General features: G+C 40.6%; 1 protein-coding gene across 4 annotated transcripts; it reads right to left on the minus strand.

Moving 5' to 3' along the window:
* Positions 1-42: 42 nt before the first annotated feature.
* Positions 43-23,945, minus strand: usp9 (ubiquitin specific peptidase 9). Of its 4 annotated transcripts, XM_033986672.2 has the most exons (48): positions 23,494-23,945; positions 20,736-21,004; positions 19,770-19,915; positions 19,444-19,523; positions 19,051-19,163; positions 18,669-18,887; positions 17,891-18,006; positions 17,555-17,806; positions 17,337-17,472; positions 17,007-17,159; positions 16,813-16,917; positions 16,509-16,715; positions 16,301-16,437; positions 15,268-15,306; positions 12,285-12,418; positions 12,122-12,212; positions 11,896-12,009; positions 11,578-11,806; positions 11,370-11,465; positions 11,068-11,279; positions 10,737-10,977; positions 10,499-10,648; positions 10,276-10,396; positions 10,044-10,174; positions 9,640-9,918; positions 9,411-9,536; positions 9,198-9,335; positions 8,912-9,078; positions 8,727-8,835; positions 8,491-8,637; positions 8,266-8,412; positions 7,973-8,180; positions 7,680-7,900; positions 7,403-7,590; positions 7,142-7,315; positions 6,933-7,074; positions 6,057-6,813; positions 5,746-5,869; positions 5,437-5,662; positions 5,199-5,328; positions 4,441-4,626; positions 4,011-4,231; positions 3,766-3,854; positions 3,535-3,691; positions 2,893-3,105; positions 2,543-2,572; positions 2,068-2,166; positions 43-1,974 (listed from the first exon to the last, which is right to left on the minus strand). In XM_033986672.2, the coding sequence occupies exons 2-48, from the start codon at positions 20,835-20,837 to the stop codon at positions 1,750-1,752; spliced, it is 7,827 nt and encodes a 2,608-aa protein (XP_033842563.1). In that variant the 5' UTR covers positions 20,838-21,004; positions 23,494-23,945; the 3' UTR covers positions 43-1,749. The 4 variants fall into 4 exon arrangements, with proteins under 4 accessions (XP_033842563.1, XP_033842565.1, XP_033842564.1 ...); XM_033986674.2 differs by lacking the exon at positions 15,268-15,306 and having other exon boundaries at positions 23,494-23,923; XM_033986673.1 differs by lacking the exon at positions 2,543-2,572 and having other exon boundaries at positions 23,494-23,923.
* Positions 23,946-25,401: the final 1,456 nt, after the last annotated feature.

The raw sequence follows: 25,401 nt of genomic DNA on the forward strand, positions 1-25,401 counted from the left end.
TGAGTTTTAAAATGGCACCTCACACACTACAAAGACACTGAGAAGATTCCATGTTCTTTATTTGCTAAGGGCGCAATGCTTTATATTTCTGTGCACAAAAACCTCACAAAGTGAAAGTCCACATCGACTGTAGCTCCAGAATTCAAAATCACACCATGGCCAAAACAAAAGTCGGCAAAAACAGGGCGCAGAACTCTGTACAGTCAATATTTTTAAAAATAACACAAGGACAAAAATGTTCCTCTTAAATCAAATTCTATTTGTGAAATACAACAAAATAAATTCTATAAAATAAGAGCAAAATATTTAAATATAATACGGTGGGCAGAATATTTTCATTTGCAGGAGTATTTGGTATGTTTTAACAAAGATCAAAAATACAAGCATTCAAGTTACCAATTAAATACAGTATTTACTGATGTTTACCTTTACTCCTACAGAATTACAAGTTAGCTCAAGTTGTATTATGACTAACCAGCTGCTAATCCTGCGATACAACCCTGCTGAGAAACTGCTGAGTGAAGGTCTCACTGTGGCCCAGAGTCACGGTTCCTGGATCCAGCAGACTTATAGCCCTATCAGCTCACAGCAAACGCACGAAGATGGGCAGATCTAGAAGGAGGCTCCACTGAGGTGATGCCAGATAATCTCACTATACCAGATAGCCAAGTGCAGCAATTTTGTTGCATAAGATTCATTTTCAGAATTCCTATAAATGAAAGCTAAGCCATGTATTCCCACCTTAAACTGAAATCTGGATGTAAATTGTGAAGTTGTAGGGTCACAATGTGCAATTAAAAAGCCACTTTCTGATACACAAGTTCAAAGTAACGCCCTCATCATAGATAAGGTAGATGGAAATAAAAAACGCAAGGAGAACCCTCTGTAGAGATGTGGGTTTAGAACAGCTTTAGGTTGTTATGATCACAAGTTTTCCCTTGGGCTACACTATTCTGGTGAGAAGCCATGCTAAATGTTACAGCATTAACTAGAGCTTCAAATTAATTAATAAACAGAACAAACGAAAAAGAAGGCAATGAGTTTCAGAACAACGTTGCATCACTGCTTTTTCACATCAACCAAACACCGGAAAGTCCACCCAACCATTCCATGTCACACTAAAACCAACCACAACCTTTGAGTTGATTTGGCATGGGTCAGAAGGTTGCCAAGGATCTTCAGATAATAGAACTATAATGATAATAACAATGCGTCCTTCTACAGTTGAATGACCGAGAACCGTCCAATGGTATAACAAACTTCACTGCTGAGCATGGGTGATAAAACAAAAGAGTTGTCGTACAGTTTTTGGGGGCATTTTTCTTATTTATAATATCCATTTTATTTTTCATTTTAATCTGCAACATCTCCCAGCAGCCAACCATAAGTTATGCTATTGGGGGATCTGAACAGTCAAAAACATAAACATACTATGTACACCTTTTTGTCATGAAGACAAGCGCATCAGCATCGCCAGCTCTGGTTAAATGAGTTTCCTTTTTTAGAATTTTTGTCCACTCCTTGGCCTCTGTAGCAACCAGCAGGCCCCTGTCCCACGCTGAGCAGTCCCAGGCCAGGGGAGAGCGCCTCCTACAGGCTGACAGCAGAACATCTTAAGTGGCCTTGAGATAAGAGGAGACCTTGCTCTGCCCTGTCCTGGGGCCAGAGAGAGGGCCAAAAGTGAAGCTCTGTTGACCAAAGAAGAGGAAGGAGAGCGGGACGATGGAGGCTCGAGGCACTGCAGGGGCGTTACTCCTTAGGGGGGGCAGGCCCTGGGGCAGGGGTGGAGGCGGGTGCCACCTCCTCAGTGCTCTCCCAGTTCTCTTGTGCTCGTGGGCCCTGCCCTGGAGCTGGACCTGGGCTTGTGGTCTGAGGAGGAGCTGGATTTGGGGCAGAGGCCGGCCCGGGTCTCTGGGGGTTGTTCATGTGCTGAGCAGCGGGGCCTGTGTACGGCTGCCCATGAGGATGGTTGTTCTGCACAAATGACAATGAACAATTGGACCAGTCAAATCTCAAATATAAGAAACATTACAACAACAAAAAAAGTGTTTTCACGCTCACACTCACCTGCTGAAACTGGGCTGTCCCAGGAGAATGGGGGTAAAGAGATGTGTCCTCAGGAGGAGAGGAGTCCTGATCATCTGGTGCTTCCTGCTCATCGGGTTCCTATAAAAACAAAAATACTTTTAAATGAGGATTTTAATGAATACTTAACAAATGTGTTATATTGATTTAATATTTATTTCTATTTCAGTGGAAATCTCAATAGTATAAAATATTTTCTGATTTGAAAATTGCATAAACATGAAAGTAGCACCAAAAAACAGAGCAACTAAAATAAAGTGGATGTTACTTAAATGTGTCAATCTAAACAAGAGCTGATCTAATCACTGCCCCAAACAAGTGCATTAATATAAGTGTAGAATATAAAAAGAAGTCTAAATACACATGTTCACAGTAAGTGGGTGACTTTTATTGCCAGTAATTATCATTTTAACATTTTTACTTCCTTCCTTTATGTAGTGGTGCCTGGAATACTGACCTTCCCTGGGCTTCCCTGTGTACACTTGAGCTGTGCATGGAACATTACAGAGAAGCGTGTCATTTATCTGATGTTTTTCAACATTCAAATACAATTTTGTTGTACATTTCTTATTAGTTCTATACATTTTATAGCCCCCACCAACAGGTCAAATCGAGTCTAAATGTCTTGATTTGAGTGGCATTTGATAGTGTATGCTGGTAGGCAGTAAGTCTGAATCAAAGTAACAAACACACAATAAATTGCAGACTATTTAATAGCTTAATTGTGTTTAGCCTAACTCAATAAACAGTTTAACATTAAGTGGGCCTGTATATGTGGTGGGAGTAGAGTGTGATTGGTGCAGTTACCTCTTCTGGGCACAATTCACAGGCTTTGGCCAGCGTCATGCGCGCACTATGTGAACGCTCCAGGAAATAGCCATTGGACGTCTCATTACTCTGAACTGGAGGGGACCAGTTATTGTACGTGTACTGGGGGTTTCCTGTATAAGGCCGCCTCTCCAGCTCATCCCCCAGCCACTCTACCGCCCAGGTCCACTTTCGCTTTAGGTCACCATTACTCTGCATCAGAAACACAAGTTTAGATGGTGGTGATTAAACATTTTAAAATAGTGAAAAAATGTAGAAGCATTGAAATCATGAAAAAATTAATTTCGCTCTTGGAGGCACAGTTGAGATCAGCTTGTATTTGAGCTATGACTGACATTACATTGAACCTTAAACTATTTTAGCATGCATTTGTGTACATGAGCATATGCAGGTAAGTGCTCCAAACATACTGTATATCATAGTGCCTTCAGTGCAAATGTAGTGTTTACAAAACGTACACAGCATTTGAGGGGAACAACTCTACAAGTTCATTGAACTTCCATCAACTCCTTTTGAGTACCAATATTTTTGCCCTATTTAAATGTAAGTAGATGTTTCTTTTTTTTTTAAATATGTTGCTCAAACAAAAAAGGAGCACTATGGTGGAATAGCGGCCTGTACCTGAAGAATCTGATAAGCCACAGAGCAGTTGCTAAACAGAGCCACCATGCACTTGATACACTGGTACGCTCTTTTCTGGTAGTGGTTTTTGGAGCGCTGGATGGTGTCAAAAAGCCCATCTCTGTCATCAGGAATGCCCTTCAGTACATTGTGGATTCTAAGAGCAAAAGAATAACGATATTCAAGGAACAATGACAATAGTTAAATAGTTATAGTAGAGGAAAAACTGACCTGTGCGTTTGCCAGGAGTCCTCAATGAGAAGAATCTGTAGCAGCAAGTCCAAGTAAGGCCTCAGCTCATAGGTATAAGAGTAAGCCACCTGTTAAGAACAAACACATCTTCACATGATCAAGTAGTTATTCTAACACACCACATTAAAACAGAGAAAAGGGCAACCATGTTTCTATGGTACCAAGTGTCACTTGAACATCAGTGATGGGAGATCTTACAGAACAAGCTTCAGAGCCACATCTACCTGCCAGAGCAGCTCACTGAGCACAGTGGAAGAGAACTGTGGATTCTCCCAGCAGCTGAACCGCAGCAGTTTGACAGTCTCCTCTGAGTTACTGCAGTCTTCGATGATCTTCTTCACGTAGCTTGTCCTCACAAACAGGATCTCTGCGACCAGCTGCTGCACAGGCATCACCGGGGAGCTTAGGTTTGTGTCTCCGTAAGGGTTTGGGAGTGGAGGGTTACCTACAACAGTCAAGAGAAAAGATTTTAGACAGGGAAAAGGAACTACTAAGTGTTTCATTTACAAAAAAAGCCCTCAGCTTAGAGATGTGCTTTCACAATGCACAAACCCCAAGTGGCTAGTTTCTCAGTCTCAAAATCATGAGCAAGGATGTAGCTCCTCACGGGGCTGATGTTTGACAATAAAATGGAGTAAGCCAAAGTTGACCTACCATTAATGGATGACTGCATGCGTGATGAGACATCACAGCAGCGAACGAGCTGAGAGACCACGGTGTAGAGTTTGCCCAGTTCAGCGTACTGATATTTGATTGGAGGGCCGGGACCCTCATCCAGAGCAACCAACATAAAAGTGGCAGGAACATTCAACTTTAACAGCTGTGTTTTCTCTGCAAGACCTGTACAAAGATAAGTATGAGTTTTTAGAACAATTACTCCAATTTTACCTTGATCACAAATCTCTATAGCCTTTTTCACCAGTTTTGTGCTTTGCAATCCCAATGCGCAAGAAAGTTCACTTAAACCCAATTTCCTGTTCTATCAGTTCATCTGTTCACAGATTGTCTCTACAGGGGCAAACTGTAAACAATCTGCTTTACTGCAAAAACAAAAGCCATTCCTCTAAAATGAAGTTGATCCAGTTCCCTCACACACACTAGATTTAGCTACATTTACTTTAGCTTACACCGTTGGTTTGGTCCATCTTCACACACACAGCTCATCATTCAACCTAGTGCCCAGTTTTGCAGTGCCCGTTTATTACAAATATGTACGACACATGCAAATCCTCAAATTTACTGCATAATGAAAGTAGCACAGTCTTGGAGTGGCTGTTAATCTTCTTTTCTCAAATTCAGTAACAATTGAAATTATTCAATTACAACATTATTTAAAAGATACTAGATAAATACTAAAACTATTTTGTTAGAGGCAGGTGAAGCTGACAGTTGGCGATGTCTGTGCGCCTTACCTAGGTTGGCATACATAACAAAGAGGTTGAAGTACTGCTGCAGGTGACGGCCGTGTTCAGAGACCTCTCTGCGAAGCAAGTTGAGTACAGCTCTCAACAGATGGTCACTTAAACTGAGGTTATCACAGCCCTGAAACACAAACCATAAACACAAGTAAAATAAACTAAGCTTAAGACGGTTTTGTTTTTTCTTGTGTAAAATATTCAGTTTCTATGGATGCTCCAGTTTTCTACCAACCTGAGTAGAGGGTCCCGGGGAGGCAGTGGGTGAAGGGCAGGGTCCATCTTGCAGAGAAAAGTGGGCGATGAAGACTATGAGCTTGGCAAATGCACCACGCACCTCAGCACTTGGGCACTCGAGCAGGTACTCCGAGAACCGGTTTGGATATGCAAACAGGACGTTGTGTGCAAACCAATAGCGTACATTCTTACTGTGCCTCAGCAGGATGCAAAGAGCATCATACCTTAAAAAGTACAAAAAAGAAAAAAAATATATGAAAAAAAAATTAAGACAAAATGAAGGCAAGAAAAGTAGAACAAAGTTTACCAGTCGCTGGCAGGACCCCGGACTACTTTCTTTGTGTGAAATCCTGTGCTGAAAAGGAACCTAGCAGCCAGCTGAGCACTGATCATAGCAATCTCTTCTGCTTCAGGCAGAAGATGGTCTTGTCCTACGTGAAGGGTAAAACAAACGCATCAAAATAAAAATAAAAAAGTATATGAAGCTCAGTTTAAGCAACACCACAGTAAATCAACAATACATTCCTAATGAATTCTAACAATATTTTGGGTCAACAGAGCAGCAACAAATAAACAGTGTTCTGTGGTATGGCTAGAACTTTGTAGAGAAAAACATACCTGGAGGAGGATTTAAATAGACACTGTTACAGGTCAAAAGTTTCTTAATGAACTGGAAATATTCCAAGCTGTATTGCATTCTGTTGTGCATGAATTGGACGTTCTGCTTGCGGACGCTGCACTCGATAACACCAGGCATCTTCACCTGATGTGGTTTTGTGGAGGAGATGGTTAAGTCCGAGATGTACTTGACAAGCTCGCTGTCTTTGTCCAGTGAGTCCATACGCTCATAGAAAAGGATGTACGCATTCCACCAGCGCTTCTGCCTCCGATACGACATCCTCTTCATCATATGATCAAACACCTCGCCCATGTACTCTCCTCCAAAGCACTGGTTCTTCATCTCCTCTTCATCATCCATCTTGCACTCAGTCACATCACCATCATCAAATTTATACCAGCGGTTCTTTTCACCATCTCCTCCATTCCTCTGAATAATGTAAGAGTAATAGTGTCCCCCGCTGGCCTGGCCTGAGTGGACCAGTACACCCACAAGGCGATACTTGGAGCTTCCAGGAGGAGTGGGCTCCGAGGGCTCGTTCTGCTGGATCACCTGGTTTTCAGGATTGACGTCATCGCCCTCCAACTTAGCCACCCCAGCTACAGTGTAAGGCTCCATGTCCAGCTCCCGGGGGAACTCAAAGTAGTCATTGAACTTGATGGCACATTCCCTCTCCCAGTCGTAGTCAAAACGTTTGAGCTGTATGGCAAGGACTGGTGGCAGCTTCTTAATTAACAAGCGCTTCACTGTATCCACCTGAGCCAGAAAATATGGTTAAAATTATATTACTACAGGAGAATTAAATTGAGAAAATATATTAAAGATCAATTTACAGCATTAACCAGTGTGGCTGTCCAATGACACTCTGTTCTCACCTTCTTATTACACTTCTCACAGTGGTAGGCATTAGCTCCTTCTAGTAAATCTCCTTTGACGTACTGCTCCATGGAGTCCAACAGGTTCTGGTGATTTCTGATATCTACATTGAGTGTTGTGAACGACTCCTCACACTCGTATCTAGTAAAACAAGTGAAGATTAGCTTGAACATAACAGTGAATGAATAAATCATAAGAAAGCTCTCACCTGTGTGGGCAGCCTTGGCAGATCTTCTGATCAGCAAAGGAACCACCCAGGACCTTGCTTAACATGGCCGGGTGGCCCAGAGCTTTAAGCGCTTCATCCAGGCTATCCACTAAAGAGTTGAAAAACTCCAAGGCATCATGCTGCTCCCTTAGGTTTACTGGCTCACCCCACAACCTTGTAAAGATGCAAGCACAATAATTATAACAAATATATATTAAACTAATAAATAGATTTAAAACAGACATGATATAATTCTAATACCTGAACTGTTTCCAGAATCCTCTAGGAACATAGTACTGCAGCCTGGACGCAGCCAGATGGCCAAAAATGACCTGGAGATGACGTAACACCCCGATGTTGTACTCTTTCCTGTCTTCAGATTTACCAGAGGGTTTATCATCGAACTGGTGATGGTAACTGAACACCTCATCTCGAGGATCCACGTTGCTCTGTGTTAAAAACACATGTTACACAATGATTCCAAATATTAAATAAAGTATATAAATTAAAATAGGTAGAGGTGGAAATGTGCAGTCACCTCATTTTCCTGCTTCTCATCCCCTGACATATCATCATCCACATCAGTGCCAGTGCCCTCAATGGCGAGAATGCCATTACGAATCGGTGGGATCATGTACAGCTGCTGAATGACAGAGTTCATGTAGCAAGTGGCTCCTGCATTCTTCAAACCTACAAAGCCTTTGTTGGGCCTTGGTCCGACCGGGGGGAGATATTCCCATTCAGTCAAAGTATCGCCGCCTAAAACAAAAAAAAACACCAATGTAAGGTTAGACTGTTTGGGAAAATGTGTTAAGTTAAGGCACAACTTACCCAAATAGTACATGTCTGTGAGGGTATCCACTATCTGTTTGAGGTTCCTGACACAACCAACAGCCAAGGCCACGAGCAGCTCAAAGCCTGCATTGATCGAAGCTGGGGTGCTACACACTGGGATTGCTTGCTCTGTGGGGAACTCTCCACTTTTCATGTACTGCAGGTAAACATTAGATGCTGGGAAAATGAAGTCATCTATCAGCTCCTTCACGAAGAGGGGAAAAAAAAGATTAGAGATTTTTAAAAGCAAGTCATAATTGTAGCTTTTGCTTACAGACGCTAATGTGTACCTTAATGAGATTTGCGCCTCCTTTTTCACAGCCGATGTAGTACTTCTTCTCTGGGGTTTGAAAGGACAACAGCTCCTTGGTGACCCCAAGATGACCCTCTAAAATTGTTTCCTCTACACCAGTCTCACCGGTCCTTTTAACTTCATCCTAAACAGTCAAACCTTGAAAGTTAATGAATTATCCACAGTGAAACTACATAGCTATACACTATTTGATACGCCATACCCTTATTCGCTTTAGCCAGTCAATCTCATTGTTGAGCAGCACCTCAGCGTTTGGCAGGTTAATATTGCTATTATAAGCGTAATTCAGAAGGTGTCTAAGCAAAGTGAAATAATCTCCAGCGTGTTTGGCTCGTTCTTTAGCTGTAGTCTAAAAAAAAACAAAACAAAAAAAACACAAAAGTTGACCATTTACTCTCAGGAATGTAATTTATAAAGAGGTGCATATTTTCTACCAACCCCGAGGACTGTAAAGAGGAGAGTAATAAAGAAGAGGAGTGGTCGGTGGCCCATGCAGCACCTGGTTGCCATCAAGAAAAACTGCTCTTGTGCCATTTGCCGTACGGACCTATAAATGAGGTAATCATGAGTAAATTTTCGGTAAATGCTGCATACAAAGATTACAGAAACACTGATGTACTAACTTGCTATGACAGTGTAGCAGTAGATCTATGATAAAAGTCTGCCAAGCCTTCTCTTTACTGAGCGTGTCCAAAGCAGTGGGCATTAGGGCAAAACACAGTGTCATCACCTCCAGGGCCTCACAACACACCTGCTCATCCTCACCATCAGGCTCCTTCGCCGCATTTGTCTAAAAATACACAACTCAAACTCAGACTGACAAATACTGGCCACGTGGGCATGGGATTTAAAATAGACAAGAATCAAAATGATTGATTTATTGATATCAAGTATCACAGAGCAACTAACCTTCTCATATATTTTACTGATTTCTTCATTTGAACTGAAGACAAGCTGGACAGTACCACAACCTGAAGCCCATACAATTTTCTGTATTGCCCGGATGACACATATATCTGGGATGTACTTTGATGCCTGGAAGAAGTTCTGCATGCAAAAAAACTAAAAAAATTAAAAAGACATCAATAAGAAACACTGCAACCATAACATAAAAATAATTACCTCATCAGAAATCTGCTGAGCCAGACGAATAGCAACATTACGCAACATGCACTCTGAGGCAGGATTGGGAATATTTTGTAAAGCACTTTGAAGGACCAGGGCCTGGTCATGAGTTGCCTGATTAATCTGTGCAGAGAGAAGGAAGACAAGTCAGAAAACTACCATTAAGCACAAGTTTCAAAACCAGTTTCAATGATGTATCGCAGTCTGTGTGTCTGTGTGGACAAACCGGTGAAACAGGAACGTTTCCCTCAGCATTGGGCTGACAGGCCTCTGCCACAGCCTTTACATGTCCAAAGCCAACCGCAGTCAGAAGGAGCTTGGCAATTTTAAGTGCATTGAGGTAAGCTCCACGCCGGGTCTCCATGTCTGCTGAGGGCAAGAAATTGTTCCTAGTGAGCATGCTGAGTACCAAAGGCAGCCCCCCACTTTTCAAGAAGTTGTATTGGAAGTCACTGGCATCTTCCCCCAGTGTAGCACTGGCCGGCATCAGCAGAGCATACACAACCTAAAACAAAAAGTAAAAAATATCCCTTAAACTAAATAATATTATTATACAAGACTCACACTCAATATGTGAAGCAGATAAGAATAATAGAAAACCAATTAAAAAGAGAAACAGTGAAAACCCACCTCAATGAGGTAGAGCACTTGTGAGGGCGACGGTCCAAAGAACCTCGAGTCCAGAGACGGACTGAGGCTGTTCTCACCGAGCTTGGCATGATCGAGACACACAGCACGCAGATTCTCCACTGTGGTATTATCTGGGGATTCACAAAACAAAATGTAAAATACAGAGTGGACCTGAAAATGTGATTCTAAACGTTAACTATGTCTTGATATTAGGTGCCTGATGTATGTTTACCTGGAGGCATGAGTTTCATGAGAACTCTGGCTCCATCTCTAAGAAGAGGCATGTTGAGGTTGCAGCCTAAATCAGCAACCTGCCACAGGAAGGAGATGTAGCGCAGGTGCAGTGACATAATCTGCAAAAAGAACAGTATAGGTCACGATGGATTCACAAACAGAGATTTCCAACAGAATCTAGCTATGAACATAACCAGAAATGAAGAAATAAGACAGCTTACCACACCAGGAAGACAGCTTTCCACCTCAGGATTGGGTCCATCGCTATAGTGGTTACCATGGTTACCGGGCGATCCAGTGGATGAGTCAGATGAACTATCTGGACTAGAGGGCATGTTGGCACTTACTTGGGTTAGTTTTGCTGTGATAAGCTGTACATAAAAAACAAGGAATACAGAACAAAGAGATTACACTAGTAAGTTTGCATAGCATAACATTTACCATTTTAAAGTTGTTTACCGTTTTGTCTTTTAAATTCAGCTGACCAATCAGCTTCCGGTCATCAGCTGGATCAACAACCTCCCCTCCGATAAAAAGCTCTATTTTAGTATGTGCAGCATTAGCTTTGATCCGATTGAGAATTGCACGTCGAACTGAACCAATAGTGTCATTGGTGTGTGACCAAATGTCCAGGTCATCGACCTGACGCCCTTGGTTTGGGAAACGAACTATAAGTGTGATGTGCTTTCCTCTAAAAGCTCTGTAAGAAATGCACAAAAAGGCAGAACATGTGTAAGATTATTGTAACCTCTATACAGCCTGTCCACAATATGATGCTGTTAAATTGTACCTGGACATAGGCAGTATAGTCCTCTCCTCGTGGTAATCGCTGTCACATTCATTGATGTACTCCTTGAGTACAGTTAGTACTCGCACCATACGAATGGCCTCCTGACGAGCACAGTTTATGCTGTCTTTGTCTCCATCCAACACACACAGAGTGTCGTATGATGCCTTCAGCCGGTCAAAACAAGACTGGATAAAATCTTCATGAATTTCCACCTGTGACAGAAAAAACAATGAAAGATAAAGACTGGCGATGATTTCTCTCTTAACAGTATGTGTAAACACCATTACCACAAACAAATGTACCTGGTTAACTTGCAGTTTTGGTCCAAGGTTGGTATAAATTTCCTTCAACAGATCGATGGCCCGACTAGCAATGTCATCACTTCCTTGAATAACCACCTTTAAGGACAGAAAAAAGGAACATGTAATTGTAATTAATATAATCAAAATAACATCCATAAAGTTAATACATCACAAAGAGAAGGTTTCTAGGATCAACTAATTGCCTCACCCTCCAGAGATAATCCAAGCCTATGAGTTCCAGGTCATCCATCATGTAAGCCCGACGTTTAGCCACCAACTTGCCCTCTCTGCAGTTGACCGCCTTGAAGAACCGCTCAAAGCACTTCATGCCATTTTCTGTGAGTAGAGAGGGGTCCAACTGCAGCACATTATTCTCAAAGAAGTCCTTGTTGATGTCTGGGTCAAGGTCTGGCTCATCCCCCATGAGTTTAGAATACCTGTCAATGTGAATCACAAGACATGAACAAATAGAAAAGCTAATAAAACAATGAAGCAGGAAAGAAAAAAAAAGAAGCCAAAACTCAACCATTTGAAGCAGGCCTCGCGGTCACATAGAAACACAGCGTTTTCCGCTAAGCATTTCCAGATCTGCTTTGCTTGTGGGGCACAAAGCCACAACTGCCCATCCTTCAGTAGAAACCTGGTAATAAAAAGTGTCTGTGTGAATTATTTGTGTACCAAATGTACATAACCCATATGTCCACGACACCTAAAGCTCTCTGTGCTGTACAGACTTCAATGTATGCTGATACCTCAGAAAGTTAAGTCGTTCTTGTACTTCCTGGACATGGCTGTACCGACTCCCAGGTCTTACGGTTTGGGGGTCAAACTCAGCTTGTTCTTCTGCAAATAACAAAAATGAAAATAAATAAGTAAATACTTAGATGTTTATTTATATAGTAGTTCAAAACAAACCTTTGGAAAGCTGCCTCATGGTCTCCATGTAGGCTGAAAGGTTCTCTGCGACCAGGGTGACCAAAGCATGGTTATGCTGCAGCTGGTTGATCAAATCATGGCGATAAAACACATGGGGACTTCGCTGAGTTTGACTACAGAAAAATAAAAAAGTTAAGATGCAAGACTCAAAATGGCTAGTAAAAAGGGTTTGTAAATATCCAGTTAAACATTTTATAATCAATGTTAGTATTTGTATCTTTGTATTTGTAAGAAATCCAGCAATAGTAATTAAAGCCATATTATGTAATTTTTTTTGCCAAAACATTGACCAAAATAAAAGCATGTTTTTGGTTGTTTTTATTTTGGTTGTTTTTGTTACACTGACAAACATACTCTGAGCGAGCTTGCATCTCCACAAACTTGACACTAGTTTGGCCTGTAGGAGGGCCTCCTCCTGCTTGTTGCCATGGAAATATTCCTTTAGCTATAATGTTTCACAGTATGGCATAAAAAGTATGGTTTTAACTTTCCATGGAATCATGCAGGTGACATGCCACCTCCAAAAAGTTACACATTGTACCTTTAAAACATCAAACTGGTTAAATGATTATGTTTTGAAAATGTCTTGCTTTATTACTTATAAAATGGATAGAACAATAAGTAGCATGAAATGAGGGATGGATCTGGGAGAGATATCCAGCAATTATCAGAGCTACGAATCAGCCCCAACACTGAGGCCAAACAAAGTGCCAAGTATGTGTGTGTATAACCTAACCCTCAGGCCACCCAGCAGCACTGTCACAGCCATTTCTCAAGTCGTTTCCTTGTCAATTAGAATAAGAAACACAATATATACCTATATATAACAACATATTTTAAAAGACTCAAGGCAAGAAACACATATGCAGTATGTATTGCATATTGTATGTATTGGAAGTTTTAGATTTAAATTTCATTAACTTTACCTTGTATCTGGGAACACAGATCAACATGTTCAAAACAAATATAGCTTTTACTGATCACAACTCTGATTTATTCTTAGTTAGAAAATTAGTGGACATATTTGTTATAATTTGGTGTTTTGGTTCTCAAGATGATTATCCAATCAGAAAGCAGAACGAGCCTCAGAGTTTCAATGCTGAAATCTAGTTGGATTACACTTAAAAGGACTCTCGCCCAACACCTGCAGCCAACCATTAATCAGTGCTAGTGCAGCCTCTGCAGCTCAGTGAGTGAATTTCAAAGGTTCTGAGCTTGAACCTGTATCTGTCCTCTACAGTTTTAGGCATTGAGAGCCAGGTTCAGTTGTGATTTAGTACATTCTTTAAAACAGTAAGAGCGCAGGCTACATACAGTTCTGTACTGCCTGTACTACTGTCATAAAGATGGGCTCCATTGCAACATTAGAAATAATTTGTCATTTTTGAACTTCCCCATTGTCCCTGCACATTATAGATATAATAGCAACAGAATATGCTGCAGTCACTGATTAATATCTCTGATTTTTTATTGTCCAAAAATCTGATGATTATATGAGAGCTAGGAAACATTGAGGAAAAAAAATCTAATTTTATTTTATTTTGTCCCACTGGGAAAAAAAACACAAAAAAAACCAACAAAAAACTAAACGTCTTTTTCCTGATCATAAAACAATAGTTTTAATCACTGCCACTTCACAGAAAAAGTAGTTTCTTCCTCCAAAATCTGAACTCCAAACTACAGGCTTTCACTGACAGGGGAGTGGCTGTAGACCCCTTGATTAAAAAGACCCAAGCTGATCATTGACAATTAGAAATGACTGGATCTTGATTAAAATGTGATTAATTGCACAGCCCTAATTTATATACAGCATTAACAATGCAGTGCTAAAAATACTCTCAATATTATACTGCCATACAAAAGAAAAATGCAGTAACCGCATATTAAGTCAAAACTGAGTTACCACAATCTTAACTCTTTACAACTCTACTGCAGTAACGACACATTTCTCAGTGATACACGGGAAAAAGTGCAGTTCTGAAACTTTCAAAAATTTGGATCAAGATTACTGAGGGGAAAATCTTATGTCAAAAATGTGGGTTGTAGGTCTCAGAGACAATTAAACCAAAGACAAGCTGCGACTTCTATCAACAAGTATCTGATGTTTTGAAATCTTAGTTGCAGAGTGGGCCATTCTCTTGCTGTGTCTACGATCAATCTCTGTCAAACATGTGAACAGTAAACACAAGTGCACCGCAGGTGAGCTCAGTCACAAACAAAACCATCTCTAACCATTTCCCTTTTAGTAACATTAACAAACATAAAAACACAGCTTTAGTAGTGTGCAGCTATGCTGATGCCATATGTTGCCTAGAGCCTGACATTCAGCAAGGTAAACTTTGATCATAGTTATTTATGACCCTTTGTATGACTCTTCGCACATGCATCTGTGCAGTCTAATGACTTAAATTCCCCACATTTACTGTGAACTTACTGCCAATTGTTTTCTGATACAAAATACAGTGTTGAAACTATGACAAGTTCTCACAGACTGAAAACTTATTGGTTCTGGCAGTGAAAGAACAGAACATTAACTACACTTATGGGAGTCAAAGAAGGTCAAATCAGTATTGATGGGTGTGATTGATTTAAAATTACACCACTAAGTATTACATAAATACTACCATGAAAGTACCTTTGACATAGACTTGAAACTAAATCAAACCTTTAAAGCCTTTTCCCCCAGTTTTACAGACAGTGCAGATACTTTCCTTTGTAGGGCAGTATGTAATAAAACACAGTAATAATGCCAATGAATACATATACATGTTTTAGTCAATGTATGTGCTCACTTTCTGTCACATATGGACTTGAATGTTGCACTACAAATGACTATCTCACAAGTCTGTCTTAAAATGTATTTAAAATAAAAATCAAGATGAAACCCAGAAAAGAACAGCAAGAGTATTTTATGCAATGCATGAGAACAGTTCGGCTTGACAAAGAGGCTCTCTCAACTTACCCTATTATGCTTGTTTGTATTTTACAAGGAATTTTCTTTCTGAAAAAATAGGCATGTGTGCCATAATTTTGCAGATTACACAATAAACCAATAAATGAAAATGACGTATCAAAATTCTATTGATAAATAGTTTTTCATTAACATTAGGGGCAGCCAGAGCGGGGCTTTGATCATTTATCATCAAATATACTTTCTAAGTCTGTACTATAAAAATCATGTTTTGCACAAGGTTAGCAAAATAATTTGATTGGCTTAGAATAAGTAATACTGTTAAGGCCACATTGTTAGGCCTGTCACGCTTTTTATCATTTTTCTGTCATCTTTTTGGTTGTACGCCAAGATCTGGGCTGTAGAGAGTTGAATAAGTAACTTTTATGACTCATAAATATTAATGCCACTTTTCCACCAATATGCTGGTCCTTGGTTGGTTCCGGTCTAAGGCTGGTGCTGGCTGTGATACCTGTAATGGTTTGGCTTGGTTTGCCACCAAATAAAAGCAAAGGTTTGCCTTTCCACAGACATGACTCCTAACTTGGCCTGGTGGATGGCAGGTTGTTGCTTCTCTATGGAGATGCTATTGTTATTGATTTGCCCAGAACATTCAACAGAATAACAACGCTGACCTATATCCATGGACAATGTTCAAAATTTTGGCTTCAATTTTCCTCCATGGAGTCCTGCAGTTGACATGCCTGCCACCAGAAATGTTACACAGTGCTACTTTATGTGCTTCATTCTGCTGTTCATTCATGGCAGAAGAATGCCATTTTTTAATATATATATATTGAACATTTAGTAAAGGCAGACTGGGATTATCCTGCTTTAGGTTTAGTTTCAATATTATTGTTATAAAGATATTTTCTGAATGCAATATAATCACACTTCAGAGTTTGTTACTGTGACAGGCCTAAAAACTGTAGTTCTAATTTCTAATATGGAAAAAATCAAAATAAATAAAAGGCATTCATGGCTTAAGCAAGCTGCAAAAAATAAATCTTAGACTAAATTCTTTGTGCTACTGCTACTGCCTTACCTTAGGTTTTGAGGAGCTTCTCCAAAGAGGCTACAGATTTCTCTAATTTGCTTCAAAGCAGGGATCACCCATTTGTCATTGGTTCGTAGTTCTTCTATGAAGCGATCAATCCATTGGATTTTCTGGGTATCTCGGTCCTGATAAGACATGGTTAAAGAGTCAGCTCATGTGGAGATGCTCTTTGGCCTTTGTTGAGCAGGAGTTGTACCTGTGAACAGCTGTAGTCCAGGATCTTGATGTGTGCACTCAGGGCCTGATCCATGATGTCTACAGGCACATCATCACTGTGGGCCAGGTTCCACAGCAGGTTTAGAACCTTGTGAGCCATCACCCCATCCTTGTCATCCTCCGCCAAGCGCCGAATCAGTTCCAACAATTTCTCACGTTGTTTCTTGCTGGCATTGGTCCAGCTAGCCTATAGTAAAAAGAACAGTAACAAAATGTTATGTTGGACTGGTCTCTCAGAAAACACACAGCACACAAAAATATTTTTATCAATAAAAATTTCAAACCTTAAAGCAGTCAAAAAGGTGGTCAAGTTGCTCTGGTGAGAAGTCCCAAGCAAGTTTGGCCAGAAGATCATGGACATTCTTTACTATTGCTTCATGCTTTCCAGCCTGATGGCACCAAAACAATTATTTGTTAAGAAATTAGTTTGTTTGTTTTTTTTATCTTGTGAGGCGAGCCATTTAACATCTTGGAATACCTGAGCAGCCCAAATATTATCCAGATCCTGCATGGTAAGAGCTTTTTCCTTGATAACAAAGCGCAGGATCTTCTCTAGTTTCTCCACATACTGAGGCTGATGCAAACTGTCCCTTAGCACAATCGACAGTATGTGATTTTGTTGGATCCACTCCTGTGAAACAATAAGAGTCGTAAAAACAAAGTATCAGATGTACCCGATTAAGCAGCGGCTAAATCTGGTATAAATCGTATTTTGTATAATTAATGAACTTCTCCATGGTCCCTGACAGATAAAGAATAAAGAAAGAAAAAACTGAGTGCATAGAAAGCTATTAAACATGTAACTTACGGCCATGCGCTCTGCAGTCAGCCACTCTTCCTCCTCAGGGTTGTGGCGGTGTGTGTAGTAGGATACACTGGAGATCACCTTATTCACTTCATTTAGTGCATTCATTTTGCCGTTAAAAGAAGAAATTTGTAATAACCTAAAAAATAATGAATGTGTTAAACACACACTGGACAGTAAAAGTTATCTTGTTTAAAATCAAATATGTTACCCATACTAACCTAAGAATCATTTTTAACCTAAAAATCTCTAAATTCTTTACGGTCTCTTCTTGTCCTGGAACACGTGAAGCCAGATTTTTTAGAGACTTGATTATCATTGATAGTGCGTCATTTTTGGCTTCATTTTTGGCCTCTTTCTTCAGCTCCTCGTCGGTGAGGTTCTCCAAAAACTGTGGAACCATCTCAATGACCGGAAGGAAGTACTTCTTTACTGTGTGCAATGTGAGAAACTCGTAACACTGGCCAAAAGGCCTGAAGGAAAAAAAAAAGAATAGTTAGGACATAATAATGTACTTGTACTGAAACACCATCAACCACCATCAACCACCATCTTACTTGATAAGTGCAGCTATGATCTGGACGTTCAGTGCTTGTCCGCTCATGAAGCGGTCGTGCAATATTTGAAACCCGTTTAACGTCCCAAACTTGTTTATTAAGTCCACCAACCAGCCCTGTAACAAAAAAAAAACAAGGATGATGTTTGTCATGCTAGAACTTACAACAGCTTTTGCTGATAAATGAGATCTGATCTTTGACAGTACAGTATGTGATTTCAGACTAAAAGAGTATGTAGAAAGAAAAAGGAGGGGTAGCAAAGCTTTTGGTACCAGGGCATTTGACAGCAGTATCAGTTGGGTCACTTGCTTTATTAACCTAATGTCCAGTGATTAAGGCATCAACTTCTCATATAAAACAAAATAAGCCAACACCTTATACATTCCTGTGCACACGTGCACAGACGGCTTTGACAAAATATTAATATAATGAATAAAAAACAGTGTTTATTCCCCACAGACAGTTTTTATTTGGTAAGTAATACTGTTGATATTCCCAAGAAATATAAAGTAAAGGGATCCATATCCATTGTGCATTGAACACAAACTTCCTCAAACTGGCTCCTTCTGTCCTCCCCAAGCCTGGATCGCCTGCCTCATCTCTGAAACTTGAAACGCAGGGTACAGAATTTGCGGACAGGACTGTACAATCCCACGTCAAGTTGTCTTTTTATAAATCTCAAACTTAATGTGTAATGGCGCATACGTAATATTTAGACTCCATTTTGTGCGTACACGTGCTTTATAAATGAGACCCAAGGTGTGCAGTAGGTCTTTACCTTTGGAGACCTTGGGTCTGGTGGTCGGGCATAGAGCTCGTCATCAGCCAGCTGTGCTCCGGCCGGGACGCTCTCAGAGGGGCGGGTGCCATTGTAAATATGAAACTTGCAGTGAGGGTTGGTGGCCATGGCCAGCAGCTCCAATAGAGGGAACCAGTCCTGAGAGAGCTTGGCTACACACAGTTCGACCAAACGGTGAGTATTGTTGATGATACACCTCTGAAAAACATTAGATGGGAAATATTTATTATATTTTATATATTATTATACATTTTATATATTAATATAAATTATATAATGCCAACTGCGCAAATAGTGATTCAAATGTCATTATCAATTTAAATAATCAATCATGTGGTTATAAAAAATATCCAAGACTCACATGGATCTCAAACTTCCATCCACTAACTGCCTCATCAGTCAGGATCTTCGTAAAGGAGATGGTCAGCCCATCTCGGAAAAACCTCTGACAAGCCTCACATTTTACATCCAGTCCTGTAAAAAAAAAAAAATTAAATATGACGTTTACTACCCGGGTAATTTTTTACACGAACGGTATGTACCACTGCTGTCTAAAGGCATTAAAAGACAAAGGTTAACATTTATCACGATTTTGTGTTCAGACAAAGAATTTCAGCAGAGGTCAATACTGGTGAATGTGTAAAGGTTAGCAACACACTACTTGAAATGGGGGTGTTAAATGGGTCGCTGAAAGAGCAAAGGTGATTTCAAGCATCATGTATTAAATGTATTTTTTCTGTGTAGCAGAAATTACCTTTTTTACTCAGGTCTATAGCAGCTTCCAAGAGGACTTCTAACTCTCCTTTTGGCAAAACTGGGACAACCCAACGAGGCCTTGGGAGGGAAAAAAAACAAGAAAGATTTGGTTCTGACCGACTTTTGAACTGAAACAAAACATATTGTCAGAGTCAACTGATCACTTATGCAATGTATGGTTAAAAAAAAACAAGTAAACATTCAGGCACACTGATTGTGAAATATAACAGTAAGAATAGTAGTAGTAGTAGTAGTAATAGTAGTAAGACTAGTAGCCTAGAATGTGTCTAGTAAGAGTGTATAGGTATATGCATAAGTACCAACCTGTTGATCATGTCATCCAGCTTGGCTAGATCAGTGTGCGGGAAAGCAGGCTCTTCTTCTTCCAGCTGAGGAGGTCCATCGCCAGCTCCCTGCTCTTCTGGTGGACTCACTGGAGAGTTCTCATTAGACGAGTTAGGAGATGAAGTCTGGAAAATTCACCAATCACACAATCAGTAAAAGTCTTTTCCAGTCCAAAGAGCCATTTACTGGATTTGACAAAACAAAACACATGGGATGAGGCCCTGTGTGGCAGCGCAATATCTGATGCATTCATTGGAATCGAGGTTATGAAATACATCCATACAATGAGACAGGATCTCATATTTGCATTGGCATGTTGCCTTTTCCAATGTAGGAATATAAATCGCAGAAGCAGGTTAGTGAAAAGTGACTACCGACACACTGCAGCCAAATTACACAGCAAACCTGTAGTTTTGCATGGCTGCAGGTGATTTCGAGGAGACCCTAACAGTACAGAATATCGCTCCTTGAAGAAAATGACCAGTGAATTACAATTAGGGGAAGACCACCCTTGACTTGCTGCTAATCAATGGCCTGGAGACAAGTGTCTGGCAGTGAGAGCATCCTTAGAGGTGAGAGCAGATGTGTGTCTGAGACTAATGAAGACACATAGACATAAGAGTATGAATGTGGGGGTGTGTGAAGGCTGACCTACATAGGCAGTTTGCCTCTCACGTCTCACTACAGCTCATCTCTAACCAACGCAGGCCGCTGCACAAAGATACACAAACACCCTTTCTCCAGTCAGGAGGCTCTGTTCATTGATGCCTTGCCTTTACACTCAGCCCCTTTTCCGCTCCCTCCCTCCATCCTTGTCCCTGAGGCATCTTTGTATCGTTAGGTATGAGAAAGACCTGTTAAAATTGCACCATTGCCTGAAATGGGACACTGGCTAAAATCAAAACATGCACTGTTAATGGCAGTGTAATCCACATCAACACAAACCTGATTCTGTGGCAGCGGAGGCTGGCTCTGAGAATCAGGTGCCTGGCTTTGGCCCTGACTATCATTGCCCCCCACCGGAGAGCCACGCGTGGTGGCCGTCATGCTCGCCACGGGGCAGATCTTGGCAATCTTGGCCTCTTAGGGAGCGCTGGTCAGGAAGGAAATCACAGCCACCTCAGCTGTACGGCAGAGGGAAGAGAGCCCGAACACGCAGCAGAGGGACACAAGCACCTGGAGATCTGGATGTGCTGCTGCGACCATTGCATAACCTAAGGGGGTAACAGTTACAGTTAGTATAGCTTTAAGAAACAAAAGATAGACTCTGTTAAATTATATAGGAATAAAAAACATTAACAAATGTAGTGATCACAATCTGGAGTGATGACAGTTTACAAACATATCAAGTGTGAAAAGAATAAAAATAAAACCTGCCATTAAGGTTATATTTATAATGAAAAACATTTCAGAAACAGATTACTTGGAAAAAAAACAACATTAAAACAAAATAGGCAAAAATCAAATACCCAGATAAGTAGTTCTGTGGAACAATGCCTTTTAGGTGTTGGCCTAGGGCGTTTTTAGATTTAGAATTTACTCACTGCATACTTTTATTTATGGATCATCGACCACTGGAGAAATGTAAGCATTACTGAACTCCTATGAACTACTAGAATACTACAAAAATCTCCATACAACAACAAGCAATAATAATAGTTACCAAAAGCCCTGCCCTGTGTAGTCAGCCATCCGTGACAAGTTCAGTAAAGGCACAATTGAAATGCATCCTTGTCTTTTTTAACTGAGGCTCGAGAACAAAAGCATCTCTCTTTTTACAAATGACATTTCACTGCTGTCTGTTCATGCTTTTAGAAGCTGCCAGGTAAATGTGCTAGGAGAATATTTCATTTATTTACACTCAAAAACACAGACATTATAATATATTTTTAAATTAAAACTTAAATGCTGTTTTATCATACAATATTATAACCACATTAAATTACTATATACTTTGAGTAGTCAGTTGGTAAATTCAACTCAAATGTAAATTTAAAATAAGAAATAAACCAGGTTTTATGCTACAATCAAAAGTGTGTCATGAGCTGTAACTTGGAAATCACATATTTTTGAACAAAGAATTCCACCAAAACTAAACTAGATTCTACAAAAATCTCATCTAACATTTATTGCTCAAAAACATCTTGAAAAACATGTCTTCTTACAGTGAGAAAGGTCACGTGTAAATCTGCCAGGTTCAGTCACCTGCTTGTCTCAAGAGACAATAATAAAAGTTTAATGCCATACTGTGGATCATTCTAGGATAAACAATATCATTTCTATGACAACAAGCAGGTGGTGGAACCCTCCTCCAGCAAAAGAAACTTAGTGCACCTTTAAAAATCCACTCTTGTTCCACTTTGTTAAGAATTAATGGCTGGCTTTTGACAAGAATCCTGTTGACACGTCCAATTCCTATTACTTTCTTCTATGACATCATACAGACACAGCAGAAGCTACTTACGTTTAAACTGCTATCTTTTATAACTGTGAGCGTTATGTGCCTTTGTTTTGCGGCTCTACGAGCACAGGATTTATATAGTTATGTACGTCTATTGTGAGTGGATTGAAATACAGAATTCTGGTTAAAACTGAAAAATATAAGGTGTATATGTATATGTATGTAAAAATATGTACATAATACAAACTATTAGCCGTAGACTAGAGGTGTTAGTAGCTCTGATATAGAGTAATAAAGTATGTTTAACAGCTGGGAGAGCATGTTATCGCCGGGGTTGTAGCTGCGGCACTAGCGCTGGCTTCAGCTGCAAAGTGATCCGCCCAGAGCCGTGAAGGCCTCGTCCATAGCTCTGCGCTCAGGCCTCAGTCTCCTCAGGCCTCCTACACAACACAGCCCAGGCTTTAGCAAGAGAGACCTGCCGTGAAACTGTCACCAAACGCTTATCGTCCATGTAAATGTTACAGTATATGTCACAGTATTCCATTAATATCAGAGCAACAATCACGTCAACTAAAGGCAATCTGTAATGCTACCGGTTAGCTCGGGATGAGTTTAACGTTAAAGTCAGTGTAGCTAACGTTAAACGGCATGTTAGACAAACCTAACGACCAACAAGTCACCCGACACTGCACACAAGGACTAATACACGTCCTGTGTTTGTTTATGAAACCCATTCGTTTGCTTTCGATTTTCTTTTGCGTTAACGTCCAATGTTAGTGACTGTGGCATCGTCTATTTCCTGAAACTGAAGAGTGCTCTGACCTGTATCTCCCAATACCAAGTTATAGCTCTGATAAAACTAAACAGAAATACGATATGTGTTTAGTACGTTATCATACTCACAGATAACTGATGAACAGACACCTCTAGTGATATAAATGCCAAAGGGCTCGTCTGAAATAATGAGAGCACTGAACGTTACGCTATTTGTAAACATAGTACGTTTAAAAAGGAATCCAACATTGTCAGTGATTAGACAGTGCCCAGAAATGACTGCGGAAGGCTAGCGCTAACTCTGCCTCAGCGACACTGGCAGGTTACATGTTTACAGCCTACACAGCTTTAATCTCGTTGACATTAAAGGGGATTCAGACAATAGGTGCAAAGAATGGCAAAGAGTCACGTAAAGCATGTGAAAAAGAGTAAGAGCACATCATATCACCAAGCACCAGCTGACGCTATTAGCATTAGCCGGCTAACAACCAGTAAGCGCCGAGCTAGCGTTGGTTAGCAGCAACTCACCAGGAATTTGATATGACTTCCTCTCTATTCACGGGGCTATGGCCAGCCTTGAACGATGGTGCCGTCGAATATTACATAAACGTGGCCTAAATCGGTGACAACTGCACAGGACACAGACGAGTAACGAAAATGCACTAATTCCTACGATTTCTCCTGCTTCTGGGTGTTTTTCCTGCGTCACCGGCGCGGTTTCAGCCCCCTAACTCTATCTAGTCCGATTTCTGGGGCTTGTCACTTCGGTCCTAGCAGTCACTCACAACTTGAATCAGTTCAACATGGCGGAAGGAAGCGCAGTCTGACACAAATACAGCTTCACATGACGAGCCGAAGAACACCGTGAAGCGGGCGGTGCGGCCGTGTTAGGAAACGAGTTTGCAGCGCAGCGCGACAGCCATCACCAACTACAACACCGCTGTATGAAAACGCCAGCAAACCCGTGTCGTATTCACAATCTGAACTCCAGATTCAAAAAGCCTCAGTCAGTCCGTAGTTTACTTCAAGCCACTACAGCTACGAGCCGAAAGACACTTGACTATATCGCCCCCCACCGCCCCGGGTGTGTAACGACAGATACTTCAGGTTTACTTATGTGCAATCAATCTCTTTTAAAGGTGCATTATCTATGTGACTTTTAATGGGGATGGTTCCAGTAGAAAGGTTACACCACTCGCATGACTTCATAGAGATGTTATTGCTTTACCTAGAATAGTAAAAGTCAAAATTAAAGCAGTCAAATGGGCAAAAAGCTGTACAGGTGAAGACGTTTTGCTGCCTTATATCTGTCGGAAGGGAGGAGCTATAAGATATATAAGGAGATGTACACTCATCATAATCTTTTGACATCTACTCCAACAGTTTTCATTAAAAAAAATTAATAATTCAAACAAAAAGACACAAAACCCATGTGCAACAAAAGGCCATCAATTACACTTTAAATAATGGGGATGGGGATCTTTCAACAAAATAAAAAAATATATATCTTTAATAAACATTGTCAGATTTGAATGGACCCAATGAGGCTGCCATATATCTGTCTGAAGAGAAAAGCTGTAAGATATATACGGAGCTATAAGGCAGTGTCCAGCAGTAATCTGACCAGAACCGAAGATGAACACCGAAGCGTCTTCACTCCTACAACTTTTTGTCCAGTTGACAGATTTGAATTTTTCTTTTAGTATGAATCATATCTGGACAACTGAGGGATTACATAGACGTGAGCTGAAATAAACTAATAGCAGAAGGCAACATATCTGTGTAATCCATCAGTTGTCCAAGTATAATGGAGGTGGTTCCAGTGGAAAAGTTACACCACTTGCTTGTCTTCATAGAGATGTTATTGCTTTACCTAGACAAGACAAAGTTAAAGCTGTCAACTGGACACAAAGTTGTAGGAGTAAAGACGTTTCGCTGCTCATCCAAGCTGCTTCCTCAGTTCTGTTCAGATTATTGACCTGGACATTGCTTTATATCTGTCTGAAGGGAGTCTTAACTACACTGAAACTAGAACATCTCTTCAAGACAACACCACTAGGAGAGGTTACATCTGTGAGGCGACCTGCTCACTGTAATGCCAGATTTACACTTAATGCGTTTGGGTTTGGCATGTGCTTTGAGTGGGTTGCACCAACTATGACTTACTGTGGTGTGTATTTAACCAAGGCAGCATGGTTTCCACATGAGTTCATGCGATAACACATCTCTTACCAGAAAAACACTCCAGGCTATTGAGGTGAAAATTTGACTCCTTGTGGATTCTTTCCACAGACCTGCACCTGATGCTGCATTTACAGTAACTGCAAGACATGTCCGGCACATACTTTGAGCGGGTTACTTGGAGATGCTCTGTTACACCAAGCAGTGTCATGTGGGTTTACACGATAACACAAAAAATAGACTTCTTGCCATAGC

The sequence above is a fragment of the Periophthalmus magnuspinnatus genome, chromosome 21 (genome assembly GCF_009829125.3).
Source record: "Periophthalmus magnuspinnatus isolate fPerMag1 chromosome 21, fPerMag1.2.pri, whole genome shotgun sequence".
Lineage (NCBI taxonomy): Eukaryota > Metazoa > Chordata > Actinopteri > Gobiiformes > Gobiidae > Periophthalmus > Periophthalmus magnuspinnatus.

What these genes read in the sequence shown, in the direction of transcription:
- usp9 (XM_033986672.2), bottom strand. Translation starts at nt 20,837, where the DNA reads ATGACGGCCACCACGCGTGGCTCTCCGGTGGGGGGCAATGATAGTCAG. An exon ending in CATGAGGCAGCTTTCCAAAG is followed by an intron (nt 12,213 to 12,284) that starts GTTTGTTTTGAA and finishes TGTTATTTGCAG; the next exon opens with AAGAACAAGCTGAGTTTGAC. An exon ending in GCTTGGATTATCTCTGGAGG is followed by an intron (nt 11,466 to 11,577) that starts GTGAGGCAATTA and finishes CTGTCCTTAAAG; the next exon opens with GTGGTTATTCAAGGAAGTGA.